Here is a 17,096-nt window from a genome sequence, read left to right as displayed (position 1 = left end):
ATCAACAACTATGGTATAGCACGATTATAACTCAGGCATAAACAAGTATTTGCAGGCTCCTGCTAGGGATAAAGGGACATATTTTGTCGCATGCAGATAAAACAGCCGTGTACTTCAAGCCAATTACTGTCTCAGACAAATGCTCTATTCGCATGCACATACAGAATGTTTTCTTTGGTTTTTGAAAATGTCACCCCTACTGCCCCAGGACAGAAGACATTATTTTTTGCAAAGCTGAAGCTTCATTTTCTACAAGAGAATGCCAGCCTTGTATTTTTGTTTTGTTTTGTTTTTTCCACCCATAATCACAACGCTTCAGCCAACAGACACTGCCAGCCCAGAAAGATTTCTTTGGAAGTCTTGCCTTCCAGTTCTTTTCTGAAAATACCCAATTCACAACTTGATGTGGTGGGAAGTTTTTTTTTATCCAGAATTATGCGGCCACCAAGAAAATGAAGTTCAGAGACCAAGGTCATTGCATATGTCACTTTGTCCTTTAGACAAATACCTGACAGACCCAACTCCTAAGAGAAACCATGTATTTGGCTCCCAGCTTCAGAGGGGTCTGCCCACGGTCTCCTGGCCCTTTGCACTTGGGCAGAACATCACAGTGGTGGGAGTGTGTAGCAGGGGATATCTGCTCACATCACAGTGAACAGGAATCAGAGAGAAGACAGGAAGAGGCTAGCTAGGGACAAGACATCTACAAGGACCAGTGCCTAATTCCTCCAGCAGCTGAACTTTCTAGAACTTCCCAAAACAGAGCTACCACTTGGGACTAAACTTTGAAACCTTAAGCCTATGGGAACATTCCAGATTGAAACTATAGAAAAAGGAAGATGACTGGCAACCCCAAGGCCAATGTGTTTATTCCACTCATGTCCAAGAAGACCCCATGGCATCGTTGGCATTACCATTATCCAGACTGTGTGGAGGACCCAGGCTCAAGACAAGAGCCCATGAGTACTCAAGTTCTGTGTGTCTAGTTGAGTGGGAAGTTAACATGCTTCTTGGGGTAAATGACAAAACCTTTCTCAAAGCCATTGCAGCCAGATACTCTGACCTCATTGGCTTCCCCAAACTCACCTGGAACTCAGCCCATGGCCTCCACACTCTGTCCTTACTGGCCTTCTTACAGGCTCATAGAGCTGCTGTGTACCATGTTTCCCACATGGAAATACTTTCAAGTCATGTGATGCACATATACCATGCATAGTTACACCTGCCTTCCCCCAAATATCTCCCTTTGCAAGATTGGCAGGTGTTTCTGCACACCTACTACCTCACAGCAGAGGACGATAGGGAGCTGTGGTGGTTTGAATAGGTTCGGCCCCCACAGACTCTGTGTTTGAATGGTTGGCCCATGGGGAGTGGCACTGTTAGGAGGAGTGGCCTTGGAGGAAGTGTGTCACCATGGACCCAGGCTTGAAGGTCACATATATGCTCAAGCTGTGCCCAATGCAGAAAATAGCCTCCTCCTGGCTTCCTGCGGGAGGCAGTCCCCTTCTGCTGCCTGAGGATCAAGATGTGGAACTGCCTGCACACTGCCGTGCTTCCCACCATGATGATAATGGACTGAACCTCTGAAACTGTAAGCCAGCCCCAATTAAATGTTTTCCTTTATAAGAATTACCTTGGTCATGTTGTCCCTTCACAGCAATGGAACCCTAACTGTGGCAGGGGCCCTGGTCTCAAAGACAGAAAAGGAACTTATCTGATGTAGAAACAAACAGCAGTAGAGTCCAAGGTTACACCCAACCCCACGGTTTGGACAAAATGATTATTTGTGAGGATCTGTCCACAGGAGCTTTCATAGACTCACCAACAGTCAGTCTACTTGAGACCAGCACAGACCCACAGTAGACCCAAGTTCAGAAATCAAGCAAAATATATCTCTCCTCTGTCCACTTCTCCTCTCCCATTGTTACCCTTCCAGTCCAGATCAGTATCACAGAGACCTGGGCATGGAATGAGCACTTGGGAAGAAACCACTAAGCCTGAACCAGTACAGAGAAGACGTCACAAGGCAGAGGTTCTCGAAGTAGGAGTTTTCTAGGAGTTGGAACAGCATGGCAAAGGCTCAAAGTCATGAACAGTCTGACACCAAGGGATAAAAAGACGGCAGTAATACGGTGTGTCTGGTTCCCGTAGAAACCATAGAACAGAACCTTACCTCAAACTTCTGCCGCAGCTCTTCATTGCCCTCGCTTCCTTCCGGCGGCACCGGCACATTAAAGTACTCGCCTTCTTCCTGGCTTAGTAACTTGAACCTAGGGAGAGACAAGGGGTTGGGATAAGTCTGTGACTGTGACAGCATCAAGCTGAGCAGAAGGTCGACCTAGAAGCCTGTGTTCAGGGCTGGGGAGATGGCTCAGTGGGGTAGAGTGCTTGTCATGAAACTCAAGTTCAAATCCCCACAATGCACATAAAGCTGATAATGTATCTGTGCACCTAGAACTGCTGGACTGAGACCGGGAATGAAACAAGGGACTCTCCAGAAAAAACTCAACAGTCAGCTGGCCTGTTTATGCAGCATTGAGCAACACCTTGACTCAAACGAGGTGGATGGTGAGGACCTCCGCATGCCGACTGTGGCAGACGTGCACTGGTGCACACACAGTCCTGTGAGCTCTCTGCTGAGTCATGCTAGCAGGCTCCCTGCTCTCTTTCCCCCCTTCCCATTCCCGATCTGCTCCCTTCTATACACAACCACAGACCTCACAGTGCTGTTTCCTCCCTCAGAGGCTGACCAGGCTCTGCTTTTGGCTTCTGAAGGTACAGTGTCCCTGTGGGTCTGCTTTCCAATCCTGGCATTGCTCAGCTCTTTGCTTAGGTCCTACCTCACCTCCTTACTCACTTGGATAACCTTGGATCCAAAGTCCACCTGAGCCTCTGTATTTTTATCTACATGTTGGAATAGAAAACCTTTCTGCATAGAACTGAGAGGTGGTGTGTGTGGGAAACAAATGCAGTACCAGGCAAAACCTCAACAGACACCATCAGCTTTGCCGTCGTTAACAATATCAATGGTCTGATCATCTTCATGGGGGCTTTCGTTTATTTTTTGACCACTAGGATACTAACCACAGGTAATAAAATAAAATGAGGAGGGAAAGGGAGCAAAGGTGAGGGCAAGGCTCCCAAACTCCTCCTCCCTGACAGTTCTCCCTAAAGCTTGACATGTATGATGTATACCATGGAATCTTAATCTCAATCTTTTTTCTCAATTCCCACATCCTCTTAAGCAGTGTCCATACGGAGGGAGAGATGAATCAGAAGCAGCAATACAAGCCTCTGAGCCTCTCACTGGATGCTCAGTTTGCTCCCCAGAATTTCTAAAAGATGCAAGACTAAGAACATGTGTGTGCACATCTGCCGGATCTCCAGGAAGCTTGCTGTGCACACGGGTCCTAGGAGCTTCCACAGGTGACGTGACATGAGAGAATACGCGTTGCTGTGTGGCAAGCTTCGCCATGCATAAACTTCATGTGGGTGCTGCCAAATCTGCACATTATTTTGACTTAATGTTTTTTCATGAAAATGACTTTTGAAGTTTTAAAAAATAACAGTGAGTTCACATTTTAAAGTCCACTGTCTGGCTTGAAGATGAAAGTTAGCAGATATGAAGATCTAGATTTGCTTACTGACACAGGAAATGGGACAAGAGGGTAGTGTGTGTGTGTGTGTGTGTGTGTGTGTGTGTGTGTGTGAGAGAGAGAGAGAGAGAGAGAGAGAGAGAGAAAGAGAGAGAGAGAGATTGACTCCATCTATTCCTTTAAGATAAATCCAGTCACTTACTTCAAGTAAAAATGACTGTTAAAGTGAAAGATGGGGCTAAAGAGACAGCCCAGTGGGTGACATGCTTCTTATGTGAGCATGAGAACCGAGTTCAGGTCCCCAGCACAAAAGAAAGGAGCTGGGCCCTCTAATCCCAGATCTGGATTAGAAACAAGAGGATCTCAGGGGGTTTTAGCCAACTGGTGAGCTAAAGGTTCAAAGAGAGGCCCTGTCTCAAAACAGGAGGCAGAGAACAATTGAGGAAGACATCCAGCATCAACACACACACTCACAGCTGGCTCCTCCTCATACGTCCACTGTGATGCTCGTCTTAAGCACATGAGCCCAACCAACTACAGACTGAAATTTCTGAAACTGTGAGCCAAAGTATAGCTTCAGATTTTAAGTCATTCTGTTGGGGAGGTTTAGTCCAAAGAGGTGCAGGTGTTCCCACAGTCTAGCATGAGGCTTCCCCACCCTAGATGGAACCAGCCAAGGGTGAGTGTCACAGCATCTTAGGCATCTACATCCAGGGCCTTCCCCGCACAGTACTGAGATGTACATCAGTACAATCCACACTGTGACTATTGGCATCCAAAGTGATGATGGGTCTCACATTTCAGAAAGTACAGTTCACTGGCTTTCACAGGTAGTGTGAACCCCAGCTACTCACAAGCCTGAATCAGATGAGCAAGGTGTATGAGAACCCAACACCCAGGAGGCTGGGGGAGGGGCCAGCTCCTGGAGCAGGCCTGCCACAAGCAGTGTAGGGAGGATAGACCCAGCTTATATGCACTTCTGCTGAGCCCAGGAAAGGACACTGTATCCTAGAAGAAAAGAAAAGGGGCTCTGTCCAGCTTGACAATGTGCACAGAACTTTACAGTATATAAAGGAGGACACCTCCCCCTCAGGAGGGACTCTTGCCTGTGTAGCAAATCTCTACCTGTGGTCCCCACCAGAGAACAGTATATCTGATACGGGTGAAATTACAAAAGGCTCCTGGCTCTCTTATCTGGATCTGAGGGACTAGGAAAGGGACACTGGTCACCTCTGTGCTCATCCTTCTACGAGAAGAGATAGAGGTGGCAGGACACACGTAAACCCAGTGAAAAAAACATGGATGTGGTAGATCAGACAACCCGGGAGAGCAGCTGCAGGAGGAAAGTCCTACAAAATGTCTCGTCCGTATTTTCCGTGAGAGTCAAGAGAGACAGGAAAGGGAACAATGTGAAATTAGGAAAGATGGTTTCAGAAGAAAAATCCAATCACTGAGTTTCAGAATCCACTGGGGACATGAACACAGGATGGGTAATTCAGACAATTAGGGAATTAGAGAATGGAGCGGGGCAATGTCTCTGCTCGCCGCCTTGATATTTACCATATTAGGCTAGAGTTACGCAGACACTCTCTGTCCACTAAGAGAAGTACATAGGAAGGAAAGTGGCATTTCACATGAATGGGCAGAACTTCATAACGCACGTGTTGGGGAAACATCAACGTCCTCAGTACTGAGAATCTTTTTCTCTGCAGTGCTGGAGACCAAACGCAGGCCTTGCTGGCTAGGCAAGTGCTCTATACTGAACGACAGCCCTATAGACAGTTCTTAGGAGTCAACGAGAAAAGCACAAACCCTTACAAATATAAACAAATAGCCTGCAAATGTCTCAGCACAATTGGAACTACAGATGTGTACGATCCTTGGTTTGAGTGTTTGACATATACGTTACTGAGAGTTGACGTGTAAAGATGAATAATACTGACATGCATTCATCAGATGGAGATCTTTTTTTAAAAAAAAATACAGGATGTGTTAGCAAACATTTTACTGACACACACATTCTCAGAGCCATCAATTTCAGTCTTGTGGATTTATTAGGACATAATTAAAACTGTATACACTTAGGAGTTGAGCTTCCAGTTTGTTGTTATGAGTTATTATTTTTATAGATATGCATTTCCTGCCTTACAATAAATGACTGTCTCATGGGAGCAGATCTACAAAATGGGTCACATGAAGCTATAAGAAATGGTGTTTGGAGCTGGCCGGGGGTGGTGCACACCTTTAATCCTGACATTTGGAAGGCAGAGACTGACAAATCTCTGTGAGTTCAAGGCCAGCCTGGTCTACAGAGCTAGTTCCAGGACAGCTAAGGCCACACATAGAAACCCTGTCTGAAAAGAAACACACACACACACACACACACACACACACACAGACACACACACACACACACAGACACACACACACACACACACACACAAAGCAAGAAAGCAAGAAAAAGAAAGCATGCTTGACAGCAGCTCAGCTCAAAGACAAAGAACTTGCTTGTCCATCAAGAGGGTGTGGTTAGGAGCCCTAGAACCCACATAAGACTGGGCCCTGGATCTGTAACTTTATCTTCCTAGAATCTCAGAGGTCACCTAGCTTGGTGTACCCAGCAATGAACCAGAGTCTGCCTTAGACAAAATGAAAAAAAAAAAATGATGACCAACACCAGAAACTGACCTCTGACCTCCACACCACATGCATGCTACGGCACACAAACACCACCCCTTCGTGAATGTTCACGCAAATAAACATGCATATACACAGGCATGCACACTACACCCATACACAGGCTTAAAAAATGATGTAGCCAAGGTTATTGAGTGATGGGGACAGGTTCATAATATGTGAGACTTTATTTTTATTTTACAAGGTGCATCGCCAGAGAAGAAAGATGAAGGAGCAGATTAGGTCTCCTCAGCTTCCTCACTCAGAACACACACCAACAGTCCTTCTCCTTGCTGACCTAGCCCTCGCTTCACCAGTGCTTAAAGATGCCTGCAGTTCACCAGGCACAGGCTTGCCTCAGGGCCTTGGAGTAAGCTGCTTTCTCCCTGGAAAGCAGCAGGATCCAATTCCTCCTCCCTTTAGGCCCCTGCTAAATGTCACCTTGCTAGTAAATTCTTTCCTGAGAAAGGGCCTGAAATCCACATACCAAGCCTGCTCCCAGCACTCCCCAGACCGCATTTATTTATCAGTCTGGAGCACGCCCTGGCCCCCTCACCACCAATGTAACAATGTTACTTCTTTTTCTCTACTTAGAGAGAAATCTCCCTGAGGCTGAAGATACGTATCTGTTTTGTTCTTTTGTGTCTCTTGAGTACAGAGGGTTCCCACGCTGTGGATTTTCATGGTAAGAAGAGGCAAGTGACTGTATGTCTGTCATCAATGAGGTTACAATCAGAAACATCAACCATGACAATGATGACATCATGTCACATCAAATGTGACAAGGATGACACAGGAGGAGTTACACAGAACGTGGTGTTGTTATATTCATAGAAGGAAACAAAACCACTAGAAATGAAAATAAAAAGTTTCTGATAGTTTGAGAGAGCCAGGGCGAGTGTTATGCTCTTAGCTTAAGCAAACAAAATGAAAATATAAAGGCATAAGAGGTCCATACACCATGAAGATGTACAGTTCATCAACGCTGAAACATGCATCCTACAGACAACAAATACGGTTTTTATTCAAACGCCCGTAGAATATTTAGGAGCATTGAATGTAGACTGAGTTTGCTTGAAAGGAAGGGAAATAAGACAAACTGCAAGGGGCTGGAGCCCTGGCTCCGTAGCTAAGAACACTGGCTGTGGGGTTGGGGATTTAGCTCAGTGGTAGAGCGCTTGCCTAGCAAGTGCAAGGCCCTGGGTTCGGTCCCCAGCTCCGAAAAAAAAAAAAAAACAAAAAACAAAAACAAAACACTGGCTGCCCCTGCAGAGGTTCAACTCCCAGCACCAACACTGGCTGTCACGGCCATCCGTAACTCCAGTTCTAGGGGATCAGAAACCTCTTCTGACCTCCACAGATATCAGGGATGAACATATGTACATCCGTACATGTAGGCCAAACCCTCATACATATAATACAATAAAGTAAATAGATATAACTTCTAAAGAGAGAAAAGAAGCTGCATTTCCTGTCTAAACCATTGTATTGTAACTTGACACAGGAATGGATACTTGAAGACTTAGTGTGTGTGTGTGTGTGTGTGTGTGTGTGTGTGTCTGTCTGTCTGTCTGTCTGTCTGTGCACCGTGTTCATGCAGGTACCCAGGAAAGCCAGAAGAGGGTATTGAATCTTCCCAGGAAACAGAGTTAGAGGTAAGTCGTCTGATCTGGGTTCTGGGAACCAAACTCTGTAAGAGCAGCAAGTGCTCTTAACTGGTGAGCCCTCCTCCCAGCCCCACGAGCACATATCTAAATGCAAAGCTAATTCTCCAGGTTAAAGAAATGTGCCTACATGTAATTTTGTAAGAATGAAAAAGAAAAACGCATTTATTTCCCAGACCAAGAAAGAGCAACAGAACTCAGGATGTGACACGCCAAAACTTACAGAAATTGCCTTTTCCCACAATAGCGTTTGTTATTCTTAAAGAACTGGGTAAGGTACGGAGAGAAAAACAAATAGCAAAATACTCAACTGGAGTTCAAAGACAAATGCAAAATAAACAGACAAAGAGAAGAAAACTGACATAGAACTGACACATAGTCCCAGAGCAGATTCTTTGGAGAAAACAAACCAAACAAATAAAACAGATGAATCTCCAGCCAAACTAAAAGGAAGGGAAGAGCATTAATAGACACAATTAGACACACCGGGGAGGGGTTGGCAGAAGGTACAGAGCTGGCAGCAAAGAAGCAGATGAGTGGCCGGGGGCAGGTGCTGCACATCTGGAGGCTTCCACAGCTGCCTCTGTGGGTTCTGCCACATGGTTTTAAGTCCCAGTCAAGCATCACCAGATGACCAGGACACACTCGGTAGACTTCCTCGTGATCTGGCCATCATAGATTGTACTAACCCAAATCTAGGTGGCAGAGCCCTCTGCATCCCTGAGCTTTGGGTCTAGGCTACTGCTCCCCGAGGCAAGTCTGTACAGTGTGTTCCTGTAACAGAATCCCAGAGGCACCAGCTGTACATCCGTATTTGGCCGGAGGACTTTTTCCAGACCTGTTACCTGATGTAGAGGAGCACTGTCAACATCACACAACAGGTAACTGTGTGACACAGCAGGAAGGAGGGAGGAGTCCACCTCCTACTGGAGAAGGAACTGAGTTTGCAAGGTGGCTTGTGACTTCACATGGGCGAGTGTTAAAAGACTCTCTGGGGGCCTGGGAAGTTAGCTCGGTCAGTAAGTGCTTCCTGAACAAGCATAAGGCACCTGATCAGCACCTACACAAAGCAACCTGGGTGTGGCGTTGTAGGCTGTAATCTCAGTGCTGGGAAGCAGGGACAGAAGGTACCTGGGGAATTTCCTGCCTAGTCTAGCTGAAACACGGTGTTCAGTATGCCTTAAAAATATTACTAGTAATTCTACTTTTTTTTTTGAGAGAAAGAAAGACATACAGAGAGAGAGGGGAGGGGGGAGGGAAAGGGGGGGGGTCTACCTTGTAGCTCAGGTAGACCTTGAACTCATTTTATAGCTAAGGGCGATCTTGAACTTCTGACTCCTCCTGCCTCCCCATTCCTAGTGCTGGAATTACAGGCCCGTGGCAACATATCTAGTACGAGTGGCTTTGGGGCAGGCACCAGGCTCTTGTGCATGCTAAGCAACTCTTCTGATGATCATATCCAGGTCTCTTACATCTTTCCATTGCCTTTCTCTTTGCTTGGGTTAAATGCATAGCTTTTGGTAAATTTCTCCCAGGAAAACTGTTTCAGTCAACAACTGTTTTAAGCAAACAATTGTCTTTTTGTTGTTGTCATTTAAAACTGAGTAGAGCAGGCACGCTACCCAAGCAGAAGGCTGTTGTGTATGCTGGGCTAAACGCTCAGAGAGCAAAACTAGAGATGCAGGAAAAAAAGAAAAAAGAAAAAAAAACCAGCTTTGTTTCTGAAATGGACTCAAGCTCCTCACACATCTTAATTGGCCTGGGAAAGAAAGGAGTGGGGAGTTAGAAGGAGGATGGCTCCCTGCATCGTAGACTGTGCTGTCAGAGCAGCTGTGCTAGAGGAGGGAGGGTTACCTGTAGCAGAGACACCATCTCTCATCTCTCCGTGAAGGAAATTCAGAAATAAGGAGTTCCAGAAGCACCGAGGGGGTGGGGGTGGGGGGGACAAACAAACACGCACACACGCACACAGCACCACCACCACGATCAACAACAACAAAAACTCCAAACAAACAAACAAACAAACAAACAGGGCCGGATGTGAGGCTGGAAGGCATTGTACCTGCTGAGGAAGAAATCAGGAGCCTGAGGTGCAAGCAGGAAGCCAGTAAGGTGCCTCAAATCAAGGTGGGGCCAGACTTGCTCTTGGGGTCTGAGATGCTGTTCAGAATGGCTACTCTACTGGAGAGAAGCCTGGAAAGTACCACCAGCAAAAGAAGCCTACTCCATGGCCACACGGATGGTCTGAAAAAGTCTAAGGACAGTCTTCACAAAAGAAGCCATGCTTTCCGTACCTATGATTCCTGTGCTGTGTGTTCAGCCCAGGGCCTGGCGTCCAGTCAGAGCCAGTCAGTAGTAACTATTCTTATTACAATTATCATTACTATGCACTCTCCTGCCTCACTTCTACCTACCAGGGATCATGGGCTTGCAGAGGGAGGACACCCTGTCTGTGCGTCCATGAAGTCAAGAACGAGGCGGGGAAACATCCAAAATAATGAAGGGGAGAAAGGACGACTGGACTTTTTATGTCACACTAGCATTAGTCACATTAAGCAGCTCCTTCCGCCCACTGTGTCACTCTGTTTAATTTAGTCACAGTGTTCCAGTGGCCCCTGTTCTGCAAAGTTCATCCTGTCAACTTCTGGAAAAGTGCATTAAGTCCATCTTTTGATTCAGGCTAATAGATGACAGAGCCCCAGGGCTGGGTTTCCATTGCTCATTTACATGTGTGTGTGTGTGTGTGTGTGAGAGAGAGAGAGAGAGAGAGAGAGAGAGAGAGAGAGAGAGAGAGAGAGAGAGAGAGAGACAGACAGAGACAGACAGAGAGAGAGAGAGAGAGAGAGAGAGAGAGAGAGAGAGAGAGAGCGCTTTAATGTAAACACCAATTTCCTAGACATCAGTCTATCAAATCTTCCCATGGAGTTGGCTTCTGGTCCTCAGTAGTGAGCTGGGGACAGCCTTGACTCGTGATCATTACTTTACAAGTATGGTGAGGGGTTTTGGGAGAAGAGGATATTTTGAGGCAGGGATTCTCTATCTACTCCTATCTGTCCTGGAAGTCCCTCTGTAGACCAGGCTAGCCTCAAACTCACAGAGATTTGCCTGCCTCTGCCTTCTTAGTGCTGGGATTAAACGCATGCGCCACAATCCGGCTAAGTATGGTGTCTTTAACCACTTCTGAATTGTGCTTTGTTTAATAGCAACCTCAGCATGCTCCTGTCCATGTCACCTCTCTCATTACATGGCCTTTGACTTGTTGTGAGTAATTTGTTGTTCAAGGTTTATCTCCGCTCCCCCATGAGTTCCACAAAACACACCTGTCATCTTTCCTGATGCACCCCCTAGGAATTAGAATGTTTTGTCCATTTGAGTAAGAACCCAAGATAAATCAAAATAGGGGGCAGGGACTAGGAGGCTATCAGGTGGACAATGGGGATGTGTGGGCTGGATGATGTGTTCTCTTTCTTGAGAAGTCAGTTTGATTTGTCTTTTCTTTCACTGGGAACTGAAGAAGCCCTAAGTGAGACAATTTCGAGAGGAGATAATTTATCTTTAAGAACTAAGAACAGCTCCAATCACCACTTCCCCCAAAGTGATGTTTGGGAAGCCAGGTTAGATCATTGATCCTTACTCATTTACTCTGGTGACTGTAAAGTGGACCCCCATGGGGCCACCCCACTTCCCTGTTGGAAAATATTGGATGAGGACACTTTGTTCTGGCACTAGAATGGAGCAAAGGAAAAAACTCCAGAAGGAACAAACCATTGTTGGTGACAGTGGACAGGCTGGGGTGGCACTGTCAACAAGGACATTCCTCCTTAAGGAGTTAAGATTGGACAATGGGTAGCTCAGATTTATCTGGGAAACTCCAAGATGTCTTTAGTACCACAAAGCTGTGTGCCCTAGGGCAGAGGTGGTAAACTAGGTAAGAACTGTGGCCAAGAGAGAATCGTGTCTTGCTTGGTACTCAGCTATTCACAGTTAAAGCTTGTCTGATGGTGGGCACATGTGGCACGCTGGTGGAGGCAAAGGTTGAAGCTGGGTGTCTCTTTTAATAACTCTCTACTTGGCTTTTTGAAGGTACTTTTATTGAACCTGGAGGTTAATTGGTTAGACACATCACCCAGTGAATTCTAGTGGTGTGTTTGTTTCTGCCTGCCCCCCAGTTTCTGGCCCCCTTGCCATGCCGGTGCAGGGCTAGCAGATACATGCTGCTTTTGTCCTGCCCGCTTTTGCATGGGTGGTGGGGATCTGAATTCAAGTCCTTGTGCTTACATAGCAAGCGCTTAACGACCATGCACGTGGGCAGGTGACTCACCACCGAGCCATCTCCCGGGCCCCCTTTTACTTTTTATTTTGAGGCAAATCCTAACTAAGCTGTCCAGGCAGGTCTTTACCTTGCCATCCCCCCAGTCCTAGTCTTCTGAGGAGCTAGGATGAAAAGCCCATGCCACCAGTCCCAGCTAATTGCTGTTCTGTGAACTGAAGAGCCAAATAAGGCCCACTGATGAGGCCGAGCCAAGCTGTGAGTCATCGCCTTGGGCTTCTGTTTTCATATTGAAACTTTAAAGGAAACCATATCTGATCCCATGTCTGACAGACTGAAGTGAATTGTTGTTTCCAATGCAGAATCCTTCTTACCAGCCATCCACTCCGGCTTTCTGTAGTTCTGAAATCCCAAACGACAGAGATCCCATGAAGTCATTCCTGCTGGTCAGGTCCCAATCCCAGATCTCTACGGACAGTCTTCTGTCTTTGTCTGATTCCTTCAGCTGACTGGAGAGAGGGAAGGAGGGAGGGGGGCAGGGAGAGAGAGAGAGAGAGAGAGAGAGAGAGAGAGAGAGAGAGAGAGAGAGAGAACGACAGCTGAGGCCATCATGATTTCTCGAGCAGATAGACGAAATGTACAAAAGGATGAGACCCTGAGGTAGAAATGCTGTCATGAGCTGCTGCAGGAGACACACTTGGTTTCTATTCCTCTGGGTTTGGGGCTCATTCTGTTTGACAGCCATGGCTCAGGTGGGGGACCTAGGCCAGTTCCAACAAAAGCAGGCCCATCTCTGTCTGCTGTCTCTGTTTTGATTCCCATGGACAGTCACCGGGAAAAATTCCAATACCCAAGACATCACTGGGCATGCATGTGTCTGCATTTGCACACCTATGAGTTGAATATGAAGCAGAGACTGCAAGGAGAAACCTCCCGCTAGTGTCTCAGGGGACACTTTTCTGTGACAAATTCCTGAGAGACTCAGGTAGTCCTTGCTTTATCCTGAAAAAGAGGCAAGAGTATGAGGCTACTCCTGAGAACCATGCTACCGGCCTGTGGCTACAACACGACCTGTGGGGTCAAACTACAGAATGCTGCATCCTGCTCAGCCTTCTAATCACCAAGGGACCTCTTTAGCAAGCCCCATGCATAAAATAGGAAAGAACTAACCAGAGATTATTAGTCAGATTGTCTAACTAGTGCTTGGTCGTATATCATACCCGCTCAGGACATATCATCTGCTACTATTAACAACCACTGGCCCAGGCACATTGAGAAGAGGACCCTCATGCTCTTCCTCATTAGAGAAGACATTAAAGTAAAGCTGATACAGTTCTCCCAGTATGCTGCAAACAGCATCATCTACATAACCTAGAGATTATGCCCCACTACTTAACTGTCACCAAGCAGCACACACCCAAGCTACACACCAACCCACCTTCCCACACTACCAGCAGTCTCAACTGTATTAACTTTTTTATTTCCTCCTGGCTCAGAATCCTGGAATCCAGATGGAAGAGGACGAGGGAGGCAGAGGGAAAAGAGGGGAATGCCCCAGTCCTAGTGGCCTGTCTCAGCCTTTGTCACTCATCTGGGTCATGGAGATTTCCACTCACAATCTGAAGGTTTCGTTCCACTCCGGGTTGAGGGAGCATTTGATAGTCTTGGTCTTCTGCTTGCTCTCACTTTTGGGATCAGGGATCAGTTTCAGTTTTACGTAGGGATCTGACAAGCCGTTGGGGTCCATAGGTACCAGATTTTTAGCATCTCTTACTGAAAAACAAAAGGCAGTTTCAACATTAGCAATGTCTAAAACGTTCAAGTACCCATTAGTGATGCCTTTGGCACCTGCAGCAGGGTCCCAGGCATCACACCTGCAGCAGGGTCCCGGGCATCACACCTGCAGCAAGGTCCCGGACATCACACCTGCTGCAGGGTCCCGGGCATCACACCTGCAGCAGGGTCCCGGGCATCACACCTGCAGCAGGGTCCCGGGCATCACACCTGCCGCAGGGTCCCGGGCATCACACCTGCAGCAGGGGCCTGAGAATGACACCTGCTTGACAGGAATTTTAATTTTATTACTATCAACAGCTAGAGGCATGTGAATGAGACAACCTGACAAGATTGTAGAATCTGTTCCATATTAGCTTTTTAAAATTTATTCTTAAAATCTTTATTAGCATATATTAATTATGCAAAATAAGGCTTCTTTGGAATATCTTCACACATGTACATAACATGTGTGCTGGCTAGTTTTATGTTAACTTTACACAAGCTAAAGCCATTTTGGAAGAAGGAACCTCAACTGAGAAAATGCCCTCACCAATGGCCTGTGGTATGACTGTGGGGGCATTTTCTTGATGGGCGATTGATGGAACATCTGTACGATGGTCAGTCTCCATTGAGACATGGTTAATTGACCGGGAAGGACTGGGACATTAGGAAAGTACATTTGTGGATGCATCTGTGAGGACATTTACAGAGATGATTAGACCACAAGGATTCTGACTGAATGGATAGTCTAATCCACTGATGCACAACAAAAAGGAATTAGCTCTGAGGAGGCGGTGAAACTGTAGAAGGTGGGGACTGGTTGGAGAATTAAGTCACTGAGAGCATATCCTGGAGTGCTAGATGTTGTCCTGGCCACTCCTGTGACTGCTCTGTTCTGCTTCCTGTCTGCCATGCTCTGAGTTCCTCCATCACCCCTTCCACCACAAATGGGATTTATGTGTAAAATAAACCCTTTCTCCCTAAAGCTGTTCTCATACACAGAACATACAGAGGATGTTGCTGCATGTAGAGGGAAAGGGGACTGAAGAGGTGGCCCATGAGTGCAGACTTTTCTTTAGAGATAATGAAACTCACTAAGTAGACAGATGAGAGTTGCTGTGTTGTAAATGGAAAGTACAGTGAAGTGTGTGTTTTACAAGAGAGAATGGTTACTTTATACACTGTGAATGCTACCTTTGTGTAAAAAGAAAAGGCTGAAAAGGACAGAGAGTTGCCATCTTACTGAGGGTACACATGCTAGTCATATGTCATATAGCGGCAACATCCGGAAAGTCCACAGAGAGAATGACGGGAAAATATCAACGGTATTATAGCTGGCCCCACCTGAGATGTAGGCTCCTACATGAAGGTTTAGGAAGGAGAATGAGGGGTGATCACTAAAGATGCTGTAGGCCAGAAAGAAGATGAGTGAGAAGGGTCTGCCCTGAGAACTGACAAGCTGATCAACATCAGTTTAAAGGGTAGAAACATAGGTAGCCATGAAAAGGGGACCAGAAAACAGGGCCTGCATGGAATGTAAGACAGTGTTAAACAACTTAAAGACAGTGTTGACCATCTCAGGCAAGAAAATCCAAGAATACATTCAGCCTAAAAATGAATGAAACCAACTGCTTAAATGTATGACTCCTGTTGGAAATACAAAGACGGGTTCAACATTTGGGCAAATCTATTATTAATATATTCATCAAGTGAAAGAAGAAAACCACAAGGTCACTGTAGGTATCTGGAAATAGCATGAAAATCTCTTGACAGGGTCAGGACTAGCTGAAATAACAGTGTCAAGGTTTGGGGGAAAAAAAAAAGCAATCCCAGGAGGCAGGCCTAAGATGGTGATGCCCGTTCCCACAGCCTTTACTCCACACTTTCCCTCAGTGTTCCACAGGTGCAACAACACATGAAAACCAAGATTTCTACAAGTGCAAGACGACAAGAACAACAGATAAGAGGGTGAAAAGACTGAAACACAGTGGGTATCCCTCCCCCTTCACTTCCTATAATGTTTATTTCCGCCCAATCACAGGTCTTCACCACTGAGGGTACAGGTCACAGACCCCGGTCTTACACCACCATGTCATTTCCATGTCATGAATTCTGTTACCCCTGGCGACAAGTCTTCTCTCACTCATCAACTCACTGGACCAGACTCATAGTCTTTAACCGGACACGTACTCGCCAAGCCCCTATTCCCTCTTGCTTCCACTCTATTCATGGGGCATGGATCTTAGGGTATAGTAGACTGGTTCCCCAGAAAGCACTCTCAATCTCCTCACCGATTTCTTTCTACTTTGCTTATCTGACAAAAATATAAGTCATGGTTGAGTTCAGATATCTTTATTTTCCTACAACCAATCAGCTGACCGCTGCAAGAAGAATGAAGAAACGGAAGAAAAGAAGAGAGGAAGGGGGGCTGGAGAGATGGCTCAGTGGTTAAGAGCACCCGACTGCTCTTCCAGAGGTCCTGAGTTCAATTCCCAGCAACCACATGGTGGCTCACAACCATCTGTAATGGGATCTGATGCCCTCTTCTGGTGTGTCTGAAGAGAGCAACAGTGTAGTTATATACAATAAATAAATCTTTAAAAAAAAAAGAAGAAGAGAGGAAGGGAGGGGGAGGGGGAGGGTGGGAGGAAGCATGTGTGTACATTCAAGCAGAGGAAAAGGACGGAAGGGGGAAGCAGGAAGCAGGGAAGGAGGGTGGGAGGGAAGCAGGACAGGAAGTTATACAGTCAATAGGTGTCAGGACAGAGTGATTGATTACCAGAGATATGGATGGGTTTTCTTCTGCTAAGACTTGGGTTGAATTCGCTCTCCATCTCAGACACAGGTTACTTCCCCAAACTCAGTGAACAGGTTCCTACTACACCCTAAATATTCTGGTATGTTCCATGGAGTCTGGGGAGAGCCTAAGATGCTGATCCTGTCCACAAAGAACATGTGAAACCAAGTCTGTTAAAAGCATAATTGACTTCTGCATTGAAATCGAGACAGTAGCCAGGACACAGTGTTGTAGTTGTGGAGCAGGCTCTTGCCTAGCTCTTACTGTAAGCCTTCAGCCTTGGTTTCTTGATCAATAAAATGTTGATTTAACATTTT

General features: G+C 46.3%; 1 protein-coding gene across 5 annotated transcripts in view; it reads right to left on the bottom strand.

Annotated features, from left to right (window-relative positions):
* Positions 1-17,096, bottom strand: part of Prkcb (protein kinase C, beta) — a 331,347-nt gene that overhangs the window by 94,215 nt on the left and 220,036 nt on the right. For all 5 annotated transcript variants that reach the window (XM_039101234.2, XM_039101232.2, NM_001172305.1 and 2 more), the window contains 3 exons: positions 13,823-13,979; positions 12,581-12,715; positions 2,174-2,270 (listed from right to left, as the gene is read on the bottom strand). In XM_039101234.2, coding sequence (XP_038957162.1) covers positions 2,174-2,270; positions 12,581-12,715; positions 13,823-13,979 — 389 coding nt within the window. The remainder of the gene's footprint in view (positions 1-2,173; positions 2,271-12,580; positions 12,716-13,822; positions 13,980-17,096) is intronic.

The sequence above is a fragment of the Rattus norvegicus genome, chromosome 1 (assembly GCF_036323735.1).
Source record: "Rattus norvegicus strain BN/NHsdMcwi chromosome 1, GRCr8, whole genome shotgun sequence".
In the NCBI taxonomy this organism is placed as follows: Eukaryota; Metazoa; Chordata; class Mammalia; order Rodentia; family Muridae; genus Rattus; species Rattus norvegicus.
The sequence above is the reverse complement of the archived record's forward strand: the minus strand, read 5'-3'. Positions and strand labels throughout refer to the sequence as shown.